Source organism: Salmo salar, chromosome ssa04 (genome assembly GCF_905237065.1).
Source record: "Salmo salar chromosome ssa04, Ssal_v3.1, whole genome shotgun sequence".
Classification (NCBI taxonomy): Eukaryota; Metazoa; Chordata; class Actinopteri; order Salmoniformes; family Salmonidae; genus Salmo; species Salmo salar.
Genome location: NC_059445.1, coordinates 40,193,646 through 40,217,552, shown reverse-complemented (window position 1 = coordinate 40,217,552; position 23,907 = coordinate 40,193,646). Strand labels below are relative to the sequence as shown.

Sequence of the window (23,907 nt, the reverse complement as noted above, 5' to 3'; positions counted from 1 at the left end):
CTTTTTTACATGGCACATATTGCACTTTTAATTTCTTCGCCAACACTTTGATTTTGCATTATTTAAACCAAATTGAACATGTTTCATTATTTATTTGAGACAAAATTGATTTTATTGAGTTAAGTTAAGTTAAAATAAGTGTTCATTGTTCATTTAGTATTGTTGTAATTGTCATTATTACAAATATATATTTAAAAATCAGCCGATTAATCGGTAGCGGCTTTTTTTGGGTCCTCCAATAATTGGTATCGGCATTGAAAAATCATAATCGGTCGACCCCTAGTTTAGGCCAATACATTCTAGTTCATTATCACGACCACTCAATTTGTTTACATAAGATATGTTCTTTAATGTAAATCATCAGGCCCCCTCTTCTTCCTTCAATCCTTTCTCTCCTGAAAACATTGTAGCAAGGCACAATCAAAGCGGCAGATGGAGAGCTTTTATGGAGCCATGTCTCTGAAAGGCAGAGGAAGTCAAGGTTGTAGTCTGTGAGAGATGTTGAATTTGATCACTTTTTGGAATGGCACTGCAAATGTTCAAGTGCCCACCTAGTAGTCCCCTGGGTTTAGCCTGTAGGTCCCAGATGACTGGAGAGTGATTGACACATTGAAAAAAGTTACATTTTCTGTGTTTTCTGACTGCTCGGTTTAGGCTGTTTTGATTAGGGGCAGTTCGGTAGTGCAATTAACTATCCCTCCGCTTACACTGGATGCGGGGAACTAATTAAAACAGCTTGAGTGGCAGATGCAGAGTCGGGGATTGTGTATAGCGACTTGGATATGTTTGGAGAGTCAAATTTCATCTTGGAACCGGGTGACTCGAGAGAAATCATGGGACCATAGCACTCACCCACTTCCGTGGCGGCGATGATTATCGGACAGGCCATCCACTGCTTTCCACTCCGGTGAGTAGCACTGGCTCAGTAATGTTAAGCCCAGAGTTGAGTTGCACAACCCCAGTGAGCAGGAGGGTAGTAAGCGGGTAGTTTAGCAGTTTCCGATAGATGTTGGACTTGTGTTTGTTACTCATAAGCGATTCAGTCGAACAGGGAGCGAGGTAGACTTGGCCATTATTCAGAACATTATGGTATGCTATGTACCGTGGAATGGTGAACAAATATTTTTGTCTAGGATGTTGGCATTCCCCCGACAGTAGATTGATTGTGTCATCCCAGCAAGGACGCACTGATTATCAGTAGAGCAGCTACATAACTGACAATCGTGGCAATGTACTGGAGATAAAATGCATAATTGCGGTTTAAATCTTTGCATAAGTTAGTTAGCTAAGGTCGGCACACACCTGACGTTTTAGATAAAATAACAGCATCTGGAGGAGAAGCCGCACCACCCTCCAATCTGCCATTGATAGTTTCCATCCAATTGGCAACTTTACATCCAATTGGCTAGAGATTTCCAAGCAAATTCCACCTGTCACCAGAGCACGGCAGAGACCGTCCTAGAACCATTAATGACACTCAGATGTGTCCTATTACTAATTATGATATCCCTGTTAAGAGAGGTCTGTTTTCTGTTTGCCTTTGCAGAAGCTTGATTTGGTTGCCGTGTGCGTTTGTTTCCCGTGTGAGTTTTTGAGACTTTGTGTTTGTTTTCCCAGTGTTACTGTGATCCTTCTGTTACTGTTTTTCAGTAAAGTATTTACGTTTATCCTTAACCACTGATTCCTCATCTGGTATCTTCTCTGCACCTGGGTCCAACCTCACCCCATCATAGCAAGCTTCTGTCTCCAACATGGACCTGGCAGAGATCACCCAGATCAAGAATGTTATAACCCACCAAGGAACACTGCTGGGGCGGCAGCAAGAACAACTCTCCCAAATATCAGAGACCTTCCAGGCACTTACCGATTCCCTCCAACCACAGTCCAACCCCAACCCAGGAGGAGTCAATGCCCAAGTCTCATCGCCCAGTGCTACAGGCGTTGCCGTAGTTCCTCCAGGGAACCTGCACCAGGAACTCAAGATCCCAGCCCCCGAGCGGTATGACGAGCTACAGTCCTCCTCGTTCCACACCAATCGGGCCATGATCGCCTACATCATCTCTCTATTCTTGGGCAAGGCCCTGGCAACAGAAGTTCGGGAACAGCAGCAACCATTCTGCAGCTCCATATTTGCCTTCACTGCGACGAGTCTTCGACCACCCAGTTGGTGGACGAGACGTGGCCAGCCGACTGTTCAACATCCGCCAAGGGGCCAGACCAGTGGTTGACTTCGCCATTGAGTTCCGCACCCTCACTGCCGAGAGTGAGTGGAATACAGAGGCACTGGTTACCGCTTTCCACCAGGGTCTATCTAACTCAAAGGATAAACTGGCCTCTTGGGAACTGGGAGAGGACCTCGTGTCCCTGATAACGCTGGCAATCAGGGTTGACAACCGCCTCCGAGAACGTGTGAGACGGCACCTTTTTGACACCACCCCAGTATCCCGGTTTCCTGAGCACCCAAGCCCAGCAATGAGGAGCCCATGCAGCTGAGATGCACACGTCTGCCCACAGGAGCGTGACAGGCGCATGCGCGAAGGCTGCTGCCTCTACTGCGGAGGTCTCAGCCATCTCTGTGCTACATGCCCAGAGCTGACGGGAAATACCAGGGCTCGCCAGGACAAGGGGAGACCCTGACGAGCTGTGAAGTTACACCCCGGCTACCCAGTCGCCATCTGTCACTACCCGCAACCGTCCACTGGGACAACCATCAGCACCAGATTCAAGCCTTTGTGGACTCCGGGGTCGCAGATAATTTCATTGATCAAGACTTCGCCAGAGAATTACAAATCCCCTGCGTGAAATGTCCCATGCCTCTGCAGATTCAAGCACTCGATGGATGCCCCATTGGCTCTGGCCAGGTGGAATATCAGACCAAGACCATTCTACTGCAGGTTGGGGTGAACCACTTAGAGACTCCTAGTTTTCTTTTGATCACTGCTCCTGAGAACCCCCTTATCCTAGAGTATCCCTGGCTAGCTCTACATAACCCACTATTCTCCTGGTCTACGGGACACGTAAGAACTGGCAGACTTAATGTCTGAGACCCCCACCAAAAGCCTCACCACACCTTGCCGTGTCCTCCTGCATCCATTGAAGACCAAGACTTCACCGCTCTCCCTCCTGAATACTTTGACCTCCGGGAGGCCTTCAGTAAGAGGCAAGCCACCACCCTCCCTCCTCATCGTCCATTCGACTGCACCATAGAACTCCTACCCAGCTCCACCTCTCCCCGGGGCAGTCTTTACTCCCTCTCGACCCCTGAAGCAGCAGTCATGGACAATTACATCCGGGAGTCGCTGGAGGCAGGTTTCATTCGCTCCTCAACATCCCCAGCTGGTGCCGGCTTCTTCTTTGTGGGAAAGAAGGATGGAGGTCTGCATCCCTGCATCAATTACAGAGGGCTGTACAGGATTATGATAAAGAATTGTAACCCCTTAATGTCCGCCGCCTTGGATCTGGCCCAAGGGGTCCAATTCTTCACCAAACCTGGACCTCCGCAATGCTTACAATCTGGTGATAATCATGGACATTTACATTACATTTATGTCATTTAGCAGACGCTCTTATCCAGAGTGACTTATAAATTGGTGCATTCACCTTATGATATCCAGTGGAACAACCACTTTACAATAGTACATCTATATCTTTTTTGGGGGGGAGGGTGGGGGTGGGAGGGTTAGAAGGATTACTTTATCCTATCCCAGGTATTCCTTAAAGAGGTGGGGTTTCAGGTGTCTCCGGAAGGTGGTGATTGACTCCGCTGTCCTGGCGTCGTGAGGGAGCTTGTTCCACCATTGGGGAGCCAGAGCAGCGAACAGTTTTGACTGGGCTGAGCGGGAACTGTGCTTCCGCAGAGGTAGGGAGGCGAGCAGGCCAGAGGTGGATGAACGCAGTGCCCTTCTTTGGGTGTAGGGACTGATTAGAGCCTGAAGGTACGGAGGTGCCGTTCCCCTCACAGCTCCGTAGGCAAGCACCATGGTCTTGTAGCAGATGCGAGCTTCAACTGGAAGCCAGTGGAGTGTGCGGTGGAGCGGGGTGACGTGAGAGAACTTGGGAAGGTTGAACACCAGACGGGCTGCGGCGTTCTGGATGAGTTGTAGGGGTTTAATGGCACAGGCAGGGAGCCCCGCCAACAGCGAGTTGCAGTAATCCAGACGGGAGATGACAAGTGCCTGGATTAGGACCTGCGCCGCTTCCTGTGGAAGGCAGGGTCGTACTCTGCGAATGTTGTAGAGCATGAACCTACAGGATCGGGTCACCGCCTTGATGTTAGCGGAGAACGACAGGGTGTTGTCCAGGGTCACGCCAAGGCTCTTAGCACTCTGGGAGGAGGACACAATGGAGTTGTCAACCGTGATGGCGAGATCATGGAACGGGCAGTCCTTCCCTGGGAGGAAGAGCAGCTCCGTCTTGCCAAGGTTTAGCTTGAGGTGGTGATCCGTCATCCACACTGATATGTCTGCCAGACATGCAGAGATGCGATTCGCCACCTGGTTATCAGAAGGGGGAAAGGAGAAGATTAATTGTGTGTCGTCTGCGTAGCAATGATAGGAGAGACCATGTGAAGAAATGACAGAGCCAAGTGACTTGGTGTACAGCGAGAATAGGAGAGGGCCTAGAATTGAGCCCTGGGGGACACCAGTGGTGAGAGCACGTGGTGCGGAGACGGATTCGCGCCAGGCCACCTGGTAGGAGCGACCTGTCAGGTAGGACGCAATCCAAGAGTGAGCCGCGCTGGAGATGCCCAACTCGGAGAGGGTGGAGAGGAGGATCTGATGGTCCACAGTATCAAAGGCAGCAGATAGGTCTAGAAGGATGAGAGCAGAGGAGAGAGAGTTAGCTTTAACAGTGTGGAGAGCCTCCGTGACACAGAGAAGAGCAGTCTCAGTTGAATGACCAGTCTTGAAACCTGACTGACTTGGATCAAGAAGGTCATTCTGAGAGAGATAGTAAGAGAGCTGGCCAAGGACGGCACGCTCAAGAGTTTTGGAGAGAAAAGAAAGAAGGGATACTGGTCTGTAGTTGTTGACATCGGAGGGATCGAGTGTAGGTTTTTTGAGAAGGGGTGCAACTCTCGCTTTCATGAAGACGAAAGGGACGTAGCCAGCAGTCAAGGATGAGTTGATGAGCGAGGTAAGGTAAGGGAGAAGGTCTCCGGAAATTGTCTGGAGAAGAGAGGAGGGGATAGGGTCAAGCGGGCAGGTTGTTGGGCGGCCGGCCGTCACAAGTCGCAAGATTTCATCTGGAGAGAGAGGGGAGAAAGAGGTCAAAGCATAGGGTAGGGCAATGTGAGCAGGACCAGCAGTGTCGTTTGACTTAACAACCGAGGATCGGATGTCGTCAACCTTCTTCTCAAAATGGTTGACAAAGTCATCCGCAGAGAGGGAGGAGGATTCAGGAGGGAGGAGAAGGTGGCAAAGAGCTTCCTAGGGTTAGAGGCAGATGCTTGGAATTTAGAGTGGTAGAAAGTGGCTTTAGCAGCAGAAACAGAGGAAGAAAATGTGGAGAGGAGGGAGTAAAAAGATGCCAGGTCCGCAGGGAGGCTAGTTTTCCTCCATTTCCGCTCGGCTACCCGGAGCCCAGTTCTGTGAGCTCGCAATGAGTCATCAAGCCACGGAGCAGGAGGGGAGGACCGAGCCAGCCGGGAGGATAGGGGACATAGAGAGTCAAAGGATGCAGAAAGGGAGGAGAGGAGGGTTGAGGAGGCAGAATCAGGGGATTGGCTGGAGAAGGCTTGAGCAGAGGGAAGAGATGATAGGATGGAAGAGGAGAGAGAGTGAAGGTTGCGACGGCGCAATTCCATCTGAGTAGGGGCAGAGTGAGTAGTGTTGGAGGAGAGCGAGAGGGAAAAGGATACAAGGTAGTGGTCGGAGACTTGGAGGGGAGTTGCAGTGAGATTAGTAGAAGAACAGCATCTAGTAAAGATGAGGTCAAGTGTATTGCCTGCCTTGTGAGTAGGGGGGGACGGTGAGAGGGTGAGGTCAAAAATGGAGTGGAAAGAAGGAGGCAGAGAGAAATGAGTCAAAGGTAGACGTAGGGAGGTTAAAGTCACCCAGAATTGTGAGGGGTGAGCCATCCTCAGGAAAGGAACTTATCAAGGTGTCAAGATCATTGATGAACTCTCCAAGGGAACCTGGAGGGCGATAAATGATAAGGATGTTAAGCTTGAATGGAGGGAGATGAATGGAAAACTGCCTTTAACACCCGTAGTGGCCACTATGAGTATTTAGTCATGCCATTCAGATTATCGAACTCACCGGCAGTCTTCCAAGCATTGGTCAATGACACTCTTAGGGATATGTTGAATCGGTTTTTCTTTGTTTATTTCAACGACATCCTGCTATTCTCCAAGACCCTTTCAGAACAAATCCTGCACTTCTGCCAAGTCCTGAAATGCCTCCTGCAGAGTCAACTATACGTCAAGATAGAGAAGTGTGAGTTCCATGTATCCCAAGTCTCTTTCCTGGGCCACATTATCTCTGCCACCGGAATCCAAATGGACCCCATTAAGGTTAAGGCGGTCACCGACTGGCCCCGTCCCGCCTCACTCAAACAAGTCCAGCGCTTCATCGGATTTGCCCATTTTTACAGGCGTTTTATACGCAACTGTGGTGTGGTGGCAGCGCCTCTCATGGCCCTAACTCGCAAGTCCCAGACCCGTTTTGTCTGGACCCCCTGAGGCTGACAGGGCATTCGTGGAGCTCAAGGGACGTTTCACCTCCGGACCCATCCCTGTTCATCCTGATCCTACTCGTCTCTTCGTGGTAGAGGTGGACACCTCGGACAACGAAGCAGGGGCGGTCCTTTCACAGCGGAACGAGGGGGACAAGAGACTGTGCCTTTCTTTCCAAGCGGTTCTCGCCAGCGGAACGCAACTACGATGTAGGCAACCGGGAGCTCTTGGCAGTCAAGTGGGCCCTTGAGGGTTGGAGACACTGGTTGGAGGGGGTACTTCATCCTTTCGTGATCTGGACGGACAATAAGAACTTGGTCTCCTTTGAAGAAGCCAAGAGGTTGAATGCTTTTTTAACAGGTTCAACTTCACTCTAGCCTATCGCCGGGATCCAAGAATCAGAAAGCAGAAGCCAACACGAGATCTCTAATGAGGAGAGGGACTCCGAGCCCATCATCCCCAGCTCCCGCGGTCTGGAGTATTGAGACCACGGTACGACAAGCACAGACCCGAGAACCTGACCCCAGCTCGGTCCCACTAACAGACTTTATGTTCCGCGATTAGCCCGTTATTGAGAACTACAATGGGAACACTCCTCTAAATGAACTAGGCATCCAGGGGTTAATCAGACACTGGAGTTCCTGAGGCGGAGATTCTAGTGGCCCAACATGATTGAGGATGTGAGCCCAAAGCAATTCCTCAAGACAGTGACCTGCTGGGTTGCTCCAACCTCTGCTCATCCCCAACCGGCCCTGGTCCCACCTGTCTGTAGACTTTATCACACGGTTACCTCCATCCCAAGGGCTTACCACTATCCCACTGGTCGTTGATCGGTTCTCCAATACAGCCTATTTCATCGCCTTACCCAAGTAGCACTCGGCAAAGGAGATCGCTGATCTCATGATTACCCATGTCTTTCGACTACATGAACTTCCCCAGGACATTGTCTTGGACCGTGGGCCCTTGTTCGTCACTCAGTATTGGAAAGCCTTCTGCTCCCTGTTGGGGGCGTCGGTGAGTCTCTCCTCACGGTTCCACCCACAGTCTAATGGGCAAACTGAGCGGGCCAACCAGGAACTGGAGAAGTTCCTCCGCTGTTTTGTCTCAGGCCATCAACTGGAGCAAGTTCCTCGTCTGGGCTGAATATACTCATAACACACTGCCGAACTCGTCCACTGGATTGTCGCCGTTCGAGTGTCAGTCCGGGTTCATATAACTTTTGTGGTTAAATTTCCATGTACCAAATAAAAAAACAAGTAAATGGGTTGGAATCACATTTTTAACTCTAGGCTACTGATCATTTTGTCACCAAAATAAATTGCATTTTTATAGTGAATGTGCCCACTCTGGTCTTTGAACGTGTGCTCTAGCCAACAACTCCGATACCAGACTTTAATGGCAGGCCGTCTGAAAAAATGTGTACGGTCTTAATAAAACACAATTTTCCACCACCATTTTTTTAATTTTTTCGGACAATTTAGAATGTTTCACGTCCTTGACTTAACTCCATTGTCCGAAAATGGGGTTGGGTTAATGGTGTTATATTAAAAAAAAAATCCATTTTTTTTCCCCCGACTGCCCGCCATTAAAGGAGGGAAATTATGCCTTTGCAGACTGAATGGAAGATGCTTTACGTACGAGCCAGTCCACGGGGGACAGGATGTATTACCGGCTGGACATAACAATCCCAGATTTCTATAGTAATTACTAGAGTATTACTATAATATTCTTGAAATAAATTTGTGTTAGTCATAGGATTACTATAGATTTTTTCTGCATATTGTGCATTACAGTTGAACCAAAAGATTGCATGTGACAAAGATGAAATAATGTATGTTGATGCTAATACTATGTACAATATCTAATTGTTGAGATATGATAGCCTAATATATTCAACATGGTGTAAACTGTTTTAATGAAACATTTTTCATTCTCATCACCCTAATAAAGATGACACACCCCTCACTATTGTCATTGTTTGCACTAATTCCACTGTCTACATAACCTGGTTCAAGCATTCATGACATTACCCTGAATAAGGCACAGTGGTGCGGAAATGTTGGTTTACCCAATGAGGCGGAATATTCAGAATTAGCTCGGTAACATAGATAATTAAATTGTCTTATCTGCATAATATGCTTATATGATTGAAACTATTTAACTCTTACTAGAATGTATCCCTTCGGACCCTGGTGATGGCAGATGCACTTCCTACCTCATATGGGCCTCAGTCACCTGGGGCCCAGAGAGGGGAGAAGTTCGGCTTGTCTATCACCTGTAGAATATCAGAAAGAGAAGAGGACAGGAGGGAACGTTGTCTTCATATGTGGATATGTATCTTTACCTATTACAAACCATGTGAAGGAATGGTGTGATTAATGAGGAACCAATTACAATTTCTGTGCGGTCACTCCCTCCTTCGGCCTTGGGAGAGATAAGGTCTGAGACTGGATGTGTGGGGTAGTGTCTGTAACCATTGTACGTCATCTCTGATGTTGCACCTATCCTGGGATAGTGTATGACCCAGAGGCTCACTCCCCTCAGTGAGCTCATCTAGGCATGTGGTCAAGGACATGGGTTTTACTTCAGATAGGGGTATCTGGAGTTCACAATTTATGCCATAGAATGATCTGGTGTTTATGTATTATGAAGCACCAGGCATGAGTTCAGAGCCTCATTTTAGGGGCCAAACTCTGTACAATAAGAACAGTCTTCATAGCAAATGCTATCTGGCTGGGAGATACTCCTTTCTCATTTATCAAGTCTTACCTTGTGACCCATTCCACACATGTTGTTTGTCATGTAGACTAAGTGGGTGTATATTTGCTATAAAAGATCGTTGTATCCTTTGTGTTGGGGCCTCAACAAATCTAAGGGTGGTTCGTCGACCAGCCATCGTTATTGCAGAGTACTCGCATCATTAATTTGTTTGTGTGACCCGCTCTCCTCATAAGTGAATAAAGATTTAGTTTAAGTATAACTCTGACTTATGTGATAAGTTGTCTCTCCTCATTTGATAATACAGAAATGAACCACCACACCAATAAATTACTGGGAGCTTGTATATAAAGTGTGCAACTTTTATTGCCTCGAGTTTACTATGCAAAATGTTACGGAATACATTTACTGAACTCTCCCCCTATTGGTTTATCATTCAAAAGCATCTAGGCCTGTATGGCTTAAATCTTTCATGTTTTAGACCGAACAATCTCCCCCATTTGTCCTTTCCTCAAGCAATGTGCTGCTCCTTGCCACAGACTGGGTGAATCTTCATAGCCAGCTCTGCTGTCTGTCAAGCACCAAATGGTTCTCTGGGTTATGGCAAATTATGGCATGTAGTTCCAGCCAATCCTGTCCACATGTCCTTGATAAATGACAGTTGACCATTAAAACAACCATAGGCCTCTGTCAAATATGTTAAAGGTCAGTAGGTTCAGAGTAAATGTTTTCCATAAGGTGTCAAAAGTATTTCCAGAAGTCAAAGAATAAGTCAAATGTTTGTTTATTCAATAAGAGGAAACTAAATCCAGGTACTATTCATAACCACAGAATGGGACTACATTTCATAATAGGCTGCATTAATTAATTTGAAATGGGTAACTGTTGCCAACAGTAACAGAAAAGAGTGGAATGTTAAACAAACTGGACAGAAACATTTATACTAAAACGGCCTTCCTCTGGGAAGACCACAGGTGGACGACAATCCTTGCAATCAGCCGAGGTCTGTTTCTTTATCCATCTTTCTCTGAAAAAATTCAAGGAAATCAGTGGGCATTGTTAAACCATATCTCCAGCTGAAAACTGATCCCCTAAAAAGTCCCATATCGTTCCATTTGGTTGAGATTCCAAAGGCATAGGTGATATAGTGATGAGTATTTTACAATTAACATTTGACAGTTGAATGTATTCTGGCCTCCAAGGTCAAATACATTTTCTTACAAATACGTCACACCACAAAGAATGATTCATAAGACAGACTCGTCATAGTTGAGAATTACCTTAAGGTTCAGATAATGTTCCTCACTGCTACAGTGGACTGATTTGGCTGTTTTCTCATTGGTGTAGAAGATGTTGCACAGCTTGCAGAAGAACCCAGTCCTTGGCACCAGATAGTCTAACCCTGCAAGTAAAAGGAGAGAGAAAAAAAACATATTTGTGTTTTCACTGATATGGCACTAAAAGTTATTTAATCAGATCCCCGTCACCCCGTTAATAAAAAAAAGTCAGTTTTTCTCTAGCCTCTTACCAACAGGGTTGTCAGGTTGATAAGGACCCAGAGATTCCTCCTGCTTCTTCTCCTCTGGGATAGCTTCCACACCACTGGCTTCTTCACCTTCTGGGTCCCCACAGACCCTCTCACTGTCAGACACAGGGCTCTGGACATCCTGGCCATACAAAAACAATCATGTCTATCACTAATTTGTTCTACTTAGCCTGAGAGACCAACACCAAGAAATACCATCACTCTTCTCTGTGTGAAGTGCATTAACTGATTACTTCTTGAATAACCTGTAACTGTAAAAGGATTGTTCACGGACATGCCAAAATTAAATGCATAAATATTCAGCAAGCATTTAACTAACAAGGCAATATTTCACCTTGTTTAAATTAAGGAAACAAAAACATAGCAATAACCATCTTTCACCTCTGGACAGGGGCTTTTGGCTGACCGGCCATTAGTCTTTTCATCTCCATGATGATCTCTTGATCTTCTGTCTTTCTGACTGGCCAACCACAGCTCATATTTGACTGGAGGCTTCCTGTATCAGGAGGGCAGAATGTAATGGAGTACTATATCATGAAAGGGTACTTAGATACAGCCCTCATACAGTCCAATTTAACCATAGATCACAACATTCTTTATCAGATTATTTCATTGGCTGTATATTCTTCCAATAAATTCCAATCAATTAAACTGGCATCGACAGACTGGATACTAGCATTCTTCAAATTCCATTTTGTCTAACTATCATTAGCATCTCTACTGCATATTCTTAGGGGTCATTGAAAATTACATACCAGTATATTAGTGAGTCTCCCTTTTTGCACAAACGGACCCTTAACAGGGTGCCGTAAAACTTGTGTGGACGTTGGAAGTACTTCACCATTTTCTGAGCGGCTTCCACGCTCTCCAACTGGATATAACACTGAAAGGAGAAAGAAAAACATCGATGGGAGAGTCCTATATCAACAGAAAGACAAACGACATCCACATAAAAAAAATAATAATGGGCCGGTGATACTTTACCTTTCCATGAGGCCAGTTCAAATTATAGCCAGTGATTTTCCCGAAAGGCTGGGCAAGTCGTAAAAGAGAGACGTCAGAGTACTTCTGGAGTGGAAGCATACAAATGTAGATGGATCTCCCACTAGGACTCTACATTGACAGAAACAAAAGTCACATTACACAGTCAATATTTGTAACACAAAGATGCGTATTATGTGTAGTTATGTTTATAATACAGTGCATTTGGAAAGTATTCAAACCCCTTGACTTTTTCCACATTTTGTTACGTTACAGCCTTATTCTAAAATGTATTAAATTATTTTTCCTCAATCTACACACAATACCCCATTACGACAAAGCAAAAACAGGTTTTTAGAAATGTTTGCAATTTACTAAATATAAAAAACGCTCAGGTGCATCCTGTTTCCATTCATCATCCTTGAGATGTTTGTAAATTCAATTGATTGGACATGATTTGGAAAGGCACACACACCTGTCTATGTAAGGTCCCACAGTTGACAGTGCATGTCAGAGCAAAAACTAAGCCATGAGGTTGAAGGAATTGTCTGTAGAGCTCAGAAAGGATTGTGTCGACGCACAGATCTGGACAAGTGTACCAAAACATTTCTGAAGCATTGAATGTCCCCAAGAACACAGTGGCCTCCATCATTCTTAAATGGAAAAAGTTTGGAACCACCAAGACTCTTCCTAGAGCTGACTGCCCAGCCAAACTGAGCAATAGGGGGAGAAAGGCCTTGCAAGAACCTGATGGCCACTGACAGAGCTCCAGAGTTCCTCTGTGGAGATGGGAGAACCTTCCAGAAGGACAACCATCTACGCAGCACTCCACCAATCAGGCCTTTGTGGTAGAGTGGCCAGACGGAAGCCACTCCTCGGTAAAAGGCACTTGACAGCCTACTTGGTTTGCAAAAAGCACCTAAATGATTCACAGACCATGAGAAACAAGATTCTCTGGTCTGATGAAACCAAGATGGAACTCTTTGGCCTGAATGCCAAGTGTCACCGCTGAAGCAAACCTGGCATAATTCCTACGGTGAAGCATGGTAGTGGCAGCATCATGCTGAGGGGATGTTCTTCAGCGGCAGGCACTGGGAGACTAGTCAGGATCAAGGCAAAGATGAACAGAGCAAAGTACAGAGATCCTTGACGAAATCCTGCTCCAGAGAGCTCAGGATCTCAGACTGGGGTGAAGGTTCAACTTCCAACAGGACAACGACCCTAAGCACACAGCCAAGACAACGCAGGAGTGGCTTCGGGACAGGTCTCTGAATATCTTTGAGTGGCCCAGCCAAAGCATGGACTTGAACCCAATCTAACATCTCTGGAGAGACCTGAAAATAGCTGTGCAGCAACGCTCCCCTTCCAACATGGCAGAGCTTGAGAGGATCTACAGAGAAGAATGGGAGAAACTCCCCAAAAACTCCCCTAAGACTCGTGGCGGAAATAGCAGCCAACAGTGCTTCAACAAATTATTAAGGGGTCTGAAACCTTACGTAAAATGTGATATTTCAGTGTTTTATTTTTGCTAATTTATTCAAAATAAAACATATAAAAAACAAACCGTTTTTGCTTTGTCATTATGGGGTATTGTGTGTAGATTGAGGAGGAAAAACAAACAATTGAAAGCATAGATACTATACCATTTAGCAGACACCAAACCCACCTCCAACTTTTTCTGTGAAAAGCACATGCTAACGTTGACATGTTTCCTCAATAACTCTCCTTTTCCTTTGTAGAATTTCACCATTTCACGTACATCCTCGGTAGTTTCAAGCTCTAACCATGCCTGAAAATATAGAAAAAGCTAAATGTCATAAAAACTAAGACAGCAAACGTTTGCACAAATCAAGGGTTGAGTAAATAAACTCCTTCCTGTATGCCGAACTACATGAATGTCAAATTATTCACCACTGTTGCTATGACAACATTATTTCCATCCCATGAAGAAAACCAGATAAGTACCATACAAAATAAAATACACTGATCCCCAAATAACATATCCGCAAGTAACATAATTATGAACATACCTCCTGTGTGAGGAAGGATATGGAATGGTTGACAACTTTCACGTTTGCCCGCTCTGCCAGTTTCAATAGGGCCACCGCCATGTTTCCATATCCCTTTCTAATTGGGCTAATATGGACAACTTTTCCATCCTGTAGAAAACAAATTTACAATTGACACATTCCAACTACAAGTTTCTAAATTAATGTCGTTTTTGGAGGAATACCAACCCATGAAGCATCCTTTGACTCTGCAAATAAAAACAAAAGTAATTATTACTATAAATGATCTGGAGATTATCTACACAGGCTAAACAACTGTAATAAATGTGTTTGTCCATTGCTGCCAAGTAAGAATGTTTTTCATCATTCATTGCTTACCCAGTGACGTGTCCCCTCCAGTACTGTCGTCGAGTTCATCCAATGTAACAAAATCATCCATATTCTCAGGGAAATCCATGTCATCCATATTGTCCTGTTGGAAATAAATCCACAACATCAATAAGTTAAAGAATTTGAGTTTCAAGTTCCACAGTGCTGCACCAGAACCATATCGTATCTTATGACAAATACTTGTGAAGTTGCAATGGGAAACTGTCAAAAGATGCTCAAACACTGAACATAAAAGTATGCAAAACTGTATTCAATAGCACTGAAGTGTGATAAAGATCCATGTCACAAAGCTAGGAAGTGAACTGTGGCTGCAGTATTACAAATTACATTGACAGCTTAAATATCCAAAATTATTCAAACCTCTTGGTCTGTCCAGGTTTAAAACATGTTAGGGCTGAACAGATAAGCATATCAACTGATACATCCATCCACAATGTTTGGCTTAAGCACCTGTTCTGGATTACTACTGTCAGTCTAGGTTTTCTGGAAACAATTGGAGCTTGTACAGAGATGGCTCTATAACCTTTGATATTAAACCATGGAACGTAAGGAGATCCTTCAAAGCTGATCTCCATCTGATTTGTAGGGCACTCATAAAACTGATGGAATGAATAGCCCCTGAGCAAATCATATAGCCTACATACAGTGCCTTCAGAAAGTACTCTACCCCTAAACTTTTTCCACATTGTTGTGTAAGCCTGAATTTAAAATGGATTACATTTAGATTGTGTGTCACTGTCCTGCACAGAATACCCCACGTCAAAGTGAACTTATGGTTTTAGAATTTATTTTACTAATTAAAAACAGAAATGTCGTGTCCAATATGTATTCAACCTTTTTGTTTTGGCAAGCCTAAATATGTTCAGGAGTAACAATGTGCTTAACAAGTCACATAAGTTGCATGGACTTACTCGGTGCAATAATAGTGCTGAACATACAATTATCTGTAAGGTCCTCAGTCGAGCAGTGAATTTCAAACAAAGACCAGGGAGGTTTTCCAATGCCTCGCAAATAAGGGCCCCAATTGGTAGAAAAAATATAAAAATAACACATTGAATATCCCTTTGAGCATTGTGAAGTTATTAATTACACTTTGGATGCCGTATCAATACACCTAGTCACTACAAATATACTGCCGTCCTTCCTAACTCAGAGAGGGAAGAAATCGCTCAGGGATTTCACCATGAAGCCAATGGTGACTAAAACAGTTCGAGTTTAATGGCTGTGATAGGAGAAACCTGAGGATGGATCAACATTGTAGTTACTTCACAATACTAACCTAAACGATGAGTGAAAAGGAGGAAGCCAGTACAGAGTAAAAATATTCCAAAACATGCATCCTGTTTGCAATAAGGCAAAGAAATTAACTTTATATCCTGAATACAAAGCGACATGTTTGGGTCAACAACACATCACTGAGCCCCACTTCCCATTTTCAAGCAAGGTGCTGGATGCTTCATGTTATGGGTATGCTTGTCATCGGTAAGTTCTAGGGAGTTTAAGGATGAAGAGAGACTGATTAGAGCTAAGCACAGGCAAAATCCTAGAGGAAAAATCCTGCTTTACAAGACACTAGGAGAAATTCACCTTTCAGCAGGCCAATAACCTAAAACACAAGGCCAAATCTACACTGGAGTTGCTTACCAAGACGACATTGAATGTTCCCGAGTGGCCTAGTTACAGTTGACTTAAATCTGCTTGAAAATCTATGGCAAGTCTTGAAAATGTCTGTCTTGCAATGATCAACAACCGACTTGACAGAGTTTAAAGAATTGTTTGCAAATACTGTACAATCCAGATGTGAAAATCTCTTAGACCTACCCAGAAAGACTCACTGCTGTAATCACTGCCAAATGTGATTCTAACATGTATGGACCTCAGGGGTGTGAATACTTACGTAAATTAGATGTCTGTATTACATTTTTCAATACATTTGCAAACATTTCTAAAAACATGTTTTCACTTTGTCATAATGCATACTGTGTGTAGATGGGTGAGGAAATCAACGTAATTCATTTTTAATTCAGGCTCTAACAACAAAATGTGGAATAAGTCAAGGGGTGTGAATATTTTCAGAAGGCCCTGTACATAGCGTGCTATGGTACAAAGCAAACTCAATATTGCAACAATCCATGACTCAACCAAACTACATTCTCAGGAATGCTCTCAGAACTTCAACCAAATTGAAGAGTTGAAGCACACATGCTGTAAGAACCAATTGCTAGGAACCCACATCTTGGTTATTTAACATGAATTTATTTTCAATTCTGGGCACAATAATTAGGGATGCACGATATATCGGTAAGCATATCGGAATCGGCCGATATTAGCAAAAAACAAATGTCGGCCCAATGTCTAGTTAAACGCCGATGTGCAAAACCGATGTCAAAGCTGACGTGCATACCTATATAACATAGGTAGATGAGGTAATGACGCCACAAAAAATATAGCGCTACACGTGCAACACAGCATTCCTAACCTAGTCCACAATGTATGCTGTGTGGATCGAGCAGTCAACAAGTCGAGCAGTCATTTGAAAGAGTAAGAACATTTCAGCGAGACAACTCAAAGGCGAAATCTATTAATACCAAGATAATGGAATTCATTGCCCTTTACAATCAACTGTTCGCTGTCGTGGATGATGTTGGCTTTCGCCGACTGGTCGAGCACCAGTACGCACTACCAAGTAGTTGCTATTTTTCAGATGTTGCCCTACCGGAGTTACATGGTATTCTCGAAACTCAGTCATGAGCTACTTGCTATGGGCGTCACTGCTATTAGCTTCACGACTGACATTTGGACCAGCGATGTCAGCCCCATTAGCATTAGGAGTCTGACAGCACAGTGGGTCAATGAGGATTTCCTACTGAGGAAAGCCGTATTGCATGCTCAAGAATGTGCTGGTTCTCATACCACTGCTGCCATTTCAATGACATTTGAGAACATGTTTGAAACATGAACACTCCTAGCTCCATTCGAACAACTGACTGGAGAAATAAGCTCAACTGCATCTACAGCAGACGTGAAACCCTGTCAAGGCATTGAAAAACCTGCTTAACAAAAATGCCAACACAGACTGTGGGCTTAACTTGGAAAAGTACTCTACTAGAGGCTGTGAACAAGCGATTCGGTGGCATTCTCTCTGAGCCTCTACTGTGTCGCCACCATGCTCGAGCTAGGTACAAGGACCGTTACTTCGATGCAGACAAGAAACAGGGTTTACGTGAAATGTTACATACACAGCTGGACAAGATGGAAACAGACAGTGACAGTGCGCATCGAGGAAGAGAGGCCACGGACAGACAGAGCTGAAACTTCACTGCTTGACATGTATGATGAAATCCTGGTTGAGACTGAACAAATGAACAACGAAACAGCACAGCAAGTGAAAGAAATAGGTTTTACTGGTAATGGGGACATACGTAAATGCCAACAAAACCTTTTGGTCAGTGTCTGTGTGTGTTTAAACTATTTAATTGTACTAGAATGCTTAAAAGGCAGCTATTTTTTTATATCGGTCTAGTTTTTTGGGGGCAAGGAAAATATCCGACATTGGTATCGGCCAAAAATGTCATATCGGTGCATCCCTAACAAGAAGCCTTTCTTTGTTGGTTCCAGTCACAGATATAAATGACAATCATTTCTTACATCTTCATGAAAGCTCTCCTGATCCATCATGTTCTCCATTGAGACATCGTCAGAGGCAGCCTTTACGTCAGAATCCTCCAAGGTATCGTCTGCCAACAGTTCTGAGATTTCGGTTTCCCCCTCATCTTTAGAATCAGCCACCAGAGAGGCACTTTTGGAAGGAGCAGGGTCTTTAGTATCAACACCAGCTCCAACGTCGTCATCTAACAAGCTTTGTTTAGCTTCCACCTGGATAATCTCTTCGTCCAGATCTTTGTTTTCCAAATCAATGTCCTCTTCTTTGACCAACCCCTCAATCTCCCCCTCCTTGATGTCCTGCTTGACCACTTCCTTGACCTCTTCTGAGGTGCTTTGTTGACCTTCTCCTTGTTCTGTCACTTTCTCAGCAGGTTGTTTGTCTGTACTGGGTTTCTCTTTGTTTGTGGAGTTTGAGGTCTTGCTAGTCTCCTCTCTGTGTCGGCTGCTGCGGCCTTTACTGGAATCTGCTCTTCTGGATGTGGTGGAGTCAGGACTTTCTCTACAAGGCAAAAACCATTGAGGTAAACTTCCCTGACACAAGCGTCCTGATGAGTCCAACAGGAAAATTGGGTCTGGCCACCATTGCCCCAGTTGAAGGACTCTTACTTACCTCAGGCGTTTCAGTGACAAGTATACTTTGACACTCTTTCCATTGATCTTGAGGGGGTTGGAGTGGTAGTACTTCACCATAATGTCAGCATCCTTCCAATCTACCATCTCAATCAGGGCCTGCAGATGAATAAGGGAGGATTCATTAGACAAAGCTAGAGAAGGTGCTGCATAATGGAGGTTTCGGTGATGAATATACCTAGCCATACCAACAAAAAAAAATACATGCTGCATTGTTAAATTGTTTTAATAATTGTTGTCTATTTGAAATCACCAGAGATTTGCAGAATTTGATTGATCACACTTCAATTCCATATTGCTCGAACCTTACCTGGTCACTTGAAAATGTTGAATGCCGCACATCCCCAAACATCTTGGCGAGATCAAGAATCTCTGATTCTCTTTCCTTCCCAGGAGGTAGGTGGGAAAAACAAACCACTGTATTGGTAACTTGTTTGGTCTGCCGTTTTTCTGGTGGTTCATCCAACCTTGGCGGCTAAAGGAAAAAACAAGCTCATACTGGGATCTCTGTGATTAAGAACACAGAATCTCACATTTTTAAGAGGCAGATGCACTTACATGAATACTGCACACCATAGGTGACAGGTACAGATTCAACTTAATTTCCTTCACGAAAGCTTGGTTTTCACTGAAGTGATTCACCATATTGACAGCCTCTTTGTGAGAATCAAACTCCAGGAAGCCCTGTAACAAAAATACAATACCGAATCATCCAATAGACATTCAACTACAGATGTAACTTTTTTTAAGAGAGAGAATGTTAAAGCTGCAACATGTAAGTTTTTGGGCGACCCAACCAAATTCACATAGAAATTAGATATAGCTCTGTCATTCTCATTGAAAGCAAGTCTAAGAATCGATAGATCTGTTCTGTGTGTGCTATTTCTATGCTTCCCCACTTCCCGTCTTTTACTTTTGTACTCCAGCTTCAAACAACTAAAAATAGTATTTTTGGTTATTGAAAATATATGTTTCACAGAGGTTTAGATGGCACAATGATTCTCTACACTATACTTACTTGTTTTGTCACATACACTGAAATTAGGTGAACTATTACAATTTTAGCAACCAGGAAATGGCAGAGCGATTTCTGCATAGTGCATGTTTAAGAGTTTAGAGTGTTTATTACTCCGTTTTTCTTATCAATTTGTGAACTTACCTTGCAGGGGAACACCAGATGTTTTACAACTGTGCCGAATGGCTTAGCCAAAGCCATCAAGTCTTCTACACCAACAGAGCCAAGGGGAAATTTTGTGACCACCACCTTTGTGCCAGCCTGAAGCAAAATATAAATCACACATTCAAGCATGTAGCTTTAAGCAAATAAACAACATCATAAGAAGTGAATTAAAATGCTCCATTTATAAGAAAACAATGCCACAAAAGCGGCATCATTACCTTGGGCTTCAAATGGTGTCTTTCTGGTGCAGACCAGACTTCACCTAAAGATGAAAACATGAAAGGAGATATTATCTATTTTCAAGTGGTTTGCAATTGGACCTTATTTGGTCTGGATCAAACTTGACTTTGGAACGGGACTGGGGTTATCACCTCCTACGCGGTCTGAGCTATGTTGTCTCTTGTAAGGCATAGCAGGACGTGGCGTTCTCCTGGGCGGTGAAATAGCATCTCTACTTGGGATGGGGTCGGACCTGGAAGATAACGTAAACAGTGCTAAGTAAGAAGAGGAACAGCTAATGGTTTTACATCATAACATGCCTGTTTTCAACATGAAGCTGAATTTCATTCCCCTCACATTTCCTTCCGGGTATCATGTGTTTTCCAATCTGGATATCTGTAGAAAACAGAAAAGAAAAAACGAAATGGAATAAAACCTTGTTATAGAAAATATCCCAATTGATTTTGTGAACTGTATCAGTCCAGTTTCTAAATGTTTTACTTTGCATGAAAACACTTACAGACGCGAGAGTTCTAGACAGCCATCCGCATGTCGTAATCCATTGAGATGTTCCTTCCATGTCTGTGAAAAAAACGAACCCATATTAGGCTAAATTAATGCCCTCATGGAAGGTTGAGTGTTCTGATTAAAATGATATAGAAACAGTCCAACAGCAAGAGTTTTGAAATATAACAAAGCTTACCTTATTAGAATTCAACATGCATAAGCATAGAGAGCATGTGTGTGGGTAAATCTTGGGCACAACTCCATGAAAATCATCCACTTGATAGGGAGAAAGGAATCTTTTGCTGGCTGTCGGATGGTTTTTCAATTGGGGGCCTAGTGTGACGGGAACCTCTCCTTGCTTCAGTCCGCTGTGGTCGCCGCCCCGGTCGACTGTGAATCTCCACTCTCCTATAATCAGTGTCACAATGGCTGTTTGACCGACGAGGGACTGCAGGGGGACTGTCTCGTTTGCTAAGGTCTCCATCATCTGTATCCTCCTGACAGCTGTCTCCTTTTGGGGAGGCCTGTCCCTGCTCCTCTTGCTTGGCTCGTTTGGCCTTCAGTTTCATTATCAGATAGGGTAACGTCTCCACACTGATCTCATTCTCTGGAATCTGGGCCAGAGCATCCACGTCTTCTGGAGAGAGCCCCAGAGTGGCATATAAGTTCATGGTGCTCATCGCTCCATCACCAGATCCTTGGTGTGCAGAGCTGTGACCCTCACTGTCCTCCATCCTCAAACCGTCAGGGCACAGAGAAGTTTATTCTGAAATTGGGGGAAAATGGTGTTCAGTCATTTCAACTGAAGATGTAACCTATGAACATGTCTACGGCAACCTATACACTAGGCGTTGTCAGAGGAAGTCCCAAAAAATGGTCAAAGACTCCTGTCACCCAAGTCATAGACTGTTCTCTATGCTACCGCACGGCAAGAAGATACCGAAGCGTCAAGTCTATGTCCAAAAGGCTCCTCATCAGCTTCTACCCCGAAGCAATACGACTGCTGAACAATTAATAAAATGGCCACCCGGACTATTTACACTGCTGCTACTCGTAGTTTATTATCTATGCATAGTCACTTTACTCCAACCTACATGTAAAAACGACCTCGGCCAACCTGTAACCCCGCAAATTGACTCGGTACCGGTAGCCCCTGTATATAGCCTCGTTATTGTTATGTAATTGTATTGTGTTATACATTTTTTACTTTAGTTTATTTCATAAATATTTTCTTAACTATCTCCTGAACGGCATTGTTGTTAAGGGCTTGTAAGTAAGCATTTCACGGTGGTATTAAATAACAATACGAAATAATAATACGTTTCCCAGCCCAGAACAACGTAGATGCAAGCTAACGTTAGCTAAAGTAGCTAGTTACAGCGAATGGGCCTTCGCCGAAGGCCTCGGCACAATAACAGCCAGTTACTATTAACTAGCTAACTATGCATCTTTAACTCTGAAAAACGAAACCCCAATATCTTCTCACCCCTGATGAATAAAGATTAGCTATCAAGTATGTACCATGTAGCTATAAAGTTAGTGCATTATTGTTAGCTAGCTGCACGCACCGCTGAAGAACGCTGCCTTGCTGACCACAGCCTGGAAACTAGCTAGCAAGAAGCTAACCATAGCTTTCTAGCAAGATAGTTTCGGGGTGAAAGTTTATACATCCAGTTCAACTACCACATGAAATACAAATGGCGAATGCTGCAAAACATACCTTTTAAGAAGTCCCCTTTCAGGTATTTTCGTAAACTTAGGTGGCTAACGTTACAGTCTCAACAAAGATATGTGTAACTATTCCATCTACCAGCGTCTTGTCAGCGACATTAAACAAAATACTTCCCTGTTTCGGAATTTAGAAAATGTTCATAATAAAAGTCCCCACGTAATTACATTAATGTATTTATTCATGATATTTGAAAAATAATTGTCTAAACTTGAACTATGATTCATATTTAAGTGAAATTTGCATTAAATGTATTGTTTTCTTCTTTTTAATTTTCAAAGTTAAATAAATGCCCCCATGCAATACACTGTATATGAAATACCTATTGGTTTATAGAGAAAAAAAAGTATATTATGTGTCAATGTAAAAGTGGGGTTGGGAATACTTTTCAGTAGAATCTACATATGGTGTTATTTCATGGAGGACTCGTCTAAATACACAGCAACACTCTACTCCACTCTACTCCATAGCCCTGAATGCAATAAACTGTAGGCCTATAAATTACATATTGGCTTATAGAGAAACATTTGTGAAGTAAAAGCAAGGGACTTAAACCTAATTCCTCCTGTAAATCGCTCTGGATAAGAGTGTCTGCTAAATTACTAAAATGTTTTTTTGTTTTTTTTTAATCAAACAGACTTCTTAGTTTAGCAAACTGTCAGTCCTGGCTTGCTATTATGAAAATCAAATTGAACAATGCCAATAATGTTTTCAATTGACCTTTGCCTTCAAAATCGGCTCAAACAGAACATGTAAGAATGAACTATAGCCATTGAATTCTACCATGCTGATATACCGTGCGGTGTAGAATGCCCTTCAAGCCAAACAGAAACAACTATTCAACACATGCCATACCTGGTATTCTAAACTGGGTGGTTTGAGCCCTGAATGCTGATTGGCTAAAAGCAGTCAAAATAAATGGCATAACATGAATTTTTACTGCTGTAATTACTTTGGTAACCAGTTTATAATAGCAATAAGGCACCTCGGTGGTTTGTGGTATATTGCCTATATACCACAGATAAGGGCTGTACCCAGGCACTCCGTGTTGCGTCGTGCATAAGAACAGCCTTTAGCCACGGTATACTGGCCATATACTGTGGCGGATGAATCAGAATTAGTTGGGGAACATAGATAATTAAGATGTTTTATTAGCATAATATGCTTATGTGAGATACTTGTCATTAGGATGGTGTGCCCTTTGGACTCTGGTGTTGACAGTTTTCCCTTAGCTAGGGCTTAGTCACTTGGGGCCCAGAGAGGGGAGAAGTCAAAATGGAACAGAGTATTCATATGTGAATGTGTCTTTACCTATTCTTAAACCATGTGAAGAGATGGCGTGATAAATGGGGAACCAATTATTTGTCTCCACAATGTCTGTGCGCAAGTCACTCCCCTCAGTGAGCTTGTCCAGGAGTGGAGTCAAGAGGGGGTTTACTTGAGATGGGAGTATCTAGAGTTGTCAATTGATTTATGCCATTGGATGAGCTAATGGTTCTGTTCTATACCGTACCAGGGAGAAACGGTTCCAGTTTGGGGTAGGAGGACCAGATACTGGTCTATACAATGAACACTGTTGATACAGCAGTTGCTGTCTGCTATGTTTTATAGATATCTTTCAAACAGAACTTAACCTTTGTGAACTGTTCCTAAGAT

General features: G+C 43.7%; 1 protein-coding gene across 3 annotated transcripts; it reads right to left on the bottom strand.

The window, feature by feature from the left end:
- Nucleotides 1–10,162: 10,162 nt before the first annotated feature.
- On the bottom strand, nt 10,163–22,390 carry LOC106603048 (matrin-3). 3 transcript variants are annotated; one of them, XM_014196181.2, is made up of 21 exons: nt 22,243–22,390; nt 20,719–21,288; nt 20,536–20,597; nt 20,373–20,411; nt 20,168–20,268; nt 20,015–20,058; nt 19,776–19,892; nt 19,175–19,300; nt 18,927–19,091; nt 18,597–18,715; nt 17,969–18,485; nt 14,309–14,402; nt 14,159–14,178; nt 13,952–14,080; nt 13,588–13,710; nt 11,925–12,053; nt 11,696–11,823; nt 11,322–11,436; nt 10,923–11,061; nt 10,675–10,796; nt 10,163–10,421 (listed from the first exon to the last, which is right to left on the bottom strand). In XM_014196181.2, the coding sequence occupies exons 2-21, from the start codon at nt 21,007–21,009 to the stop codon at nt 10,389–10,391; spliced, it is 2,613 nt and encodes an 870-aa protein (XP_014051656.2). In that variant the 5' UTR covers nt 21,010–21,288; nt 22,243–22,390; the 3' UTR covers nt 10,163–10,388. The 3 variants fall into 3 exon arrangements, with proteins under 3 accessions (XP_014051656.2, XP_014051658.2, XP_014051659.2); XM_014196183.2 differs by lacking the exon at nt 22,243–22,390 and adding an exon at nt 22,091–22,219; XM_014196184.2 differs by lacking the exon at nt 22,243–22,390 and adding an exon at nt 22,044–22,114.
- Between the last annotated feature and the right edge of the window lie 1,517 nt (nt 22,391–23,907).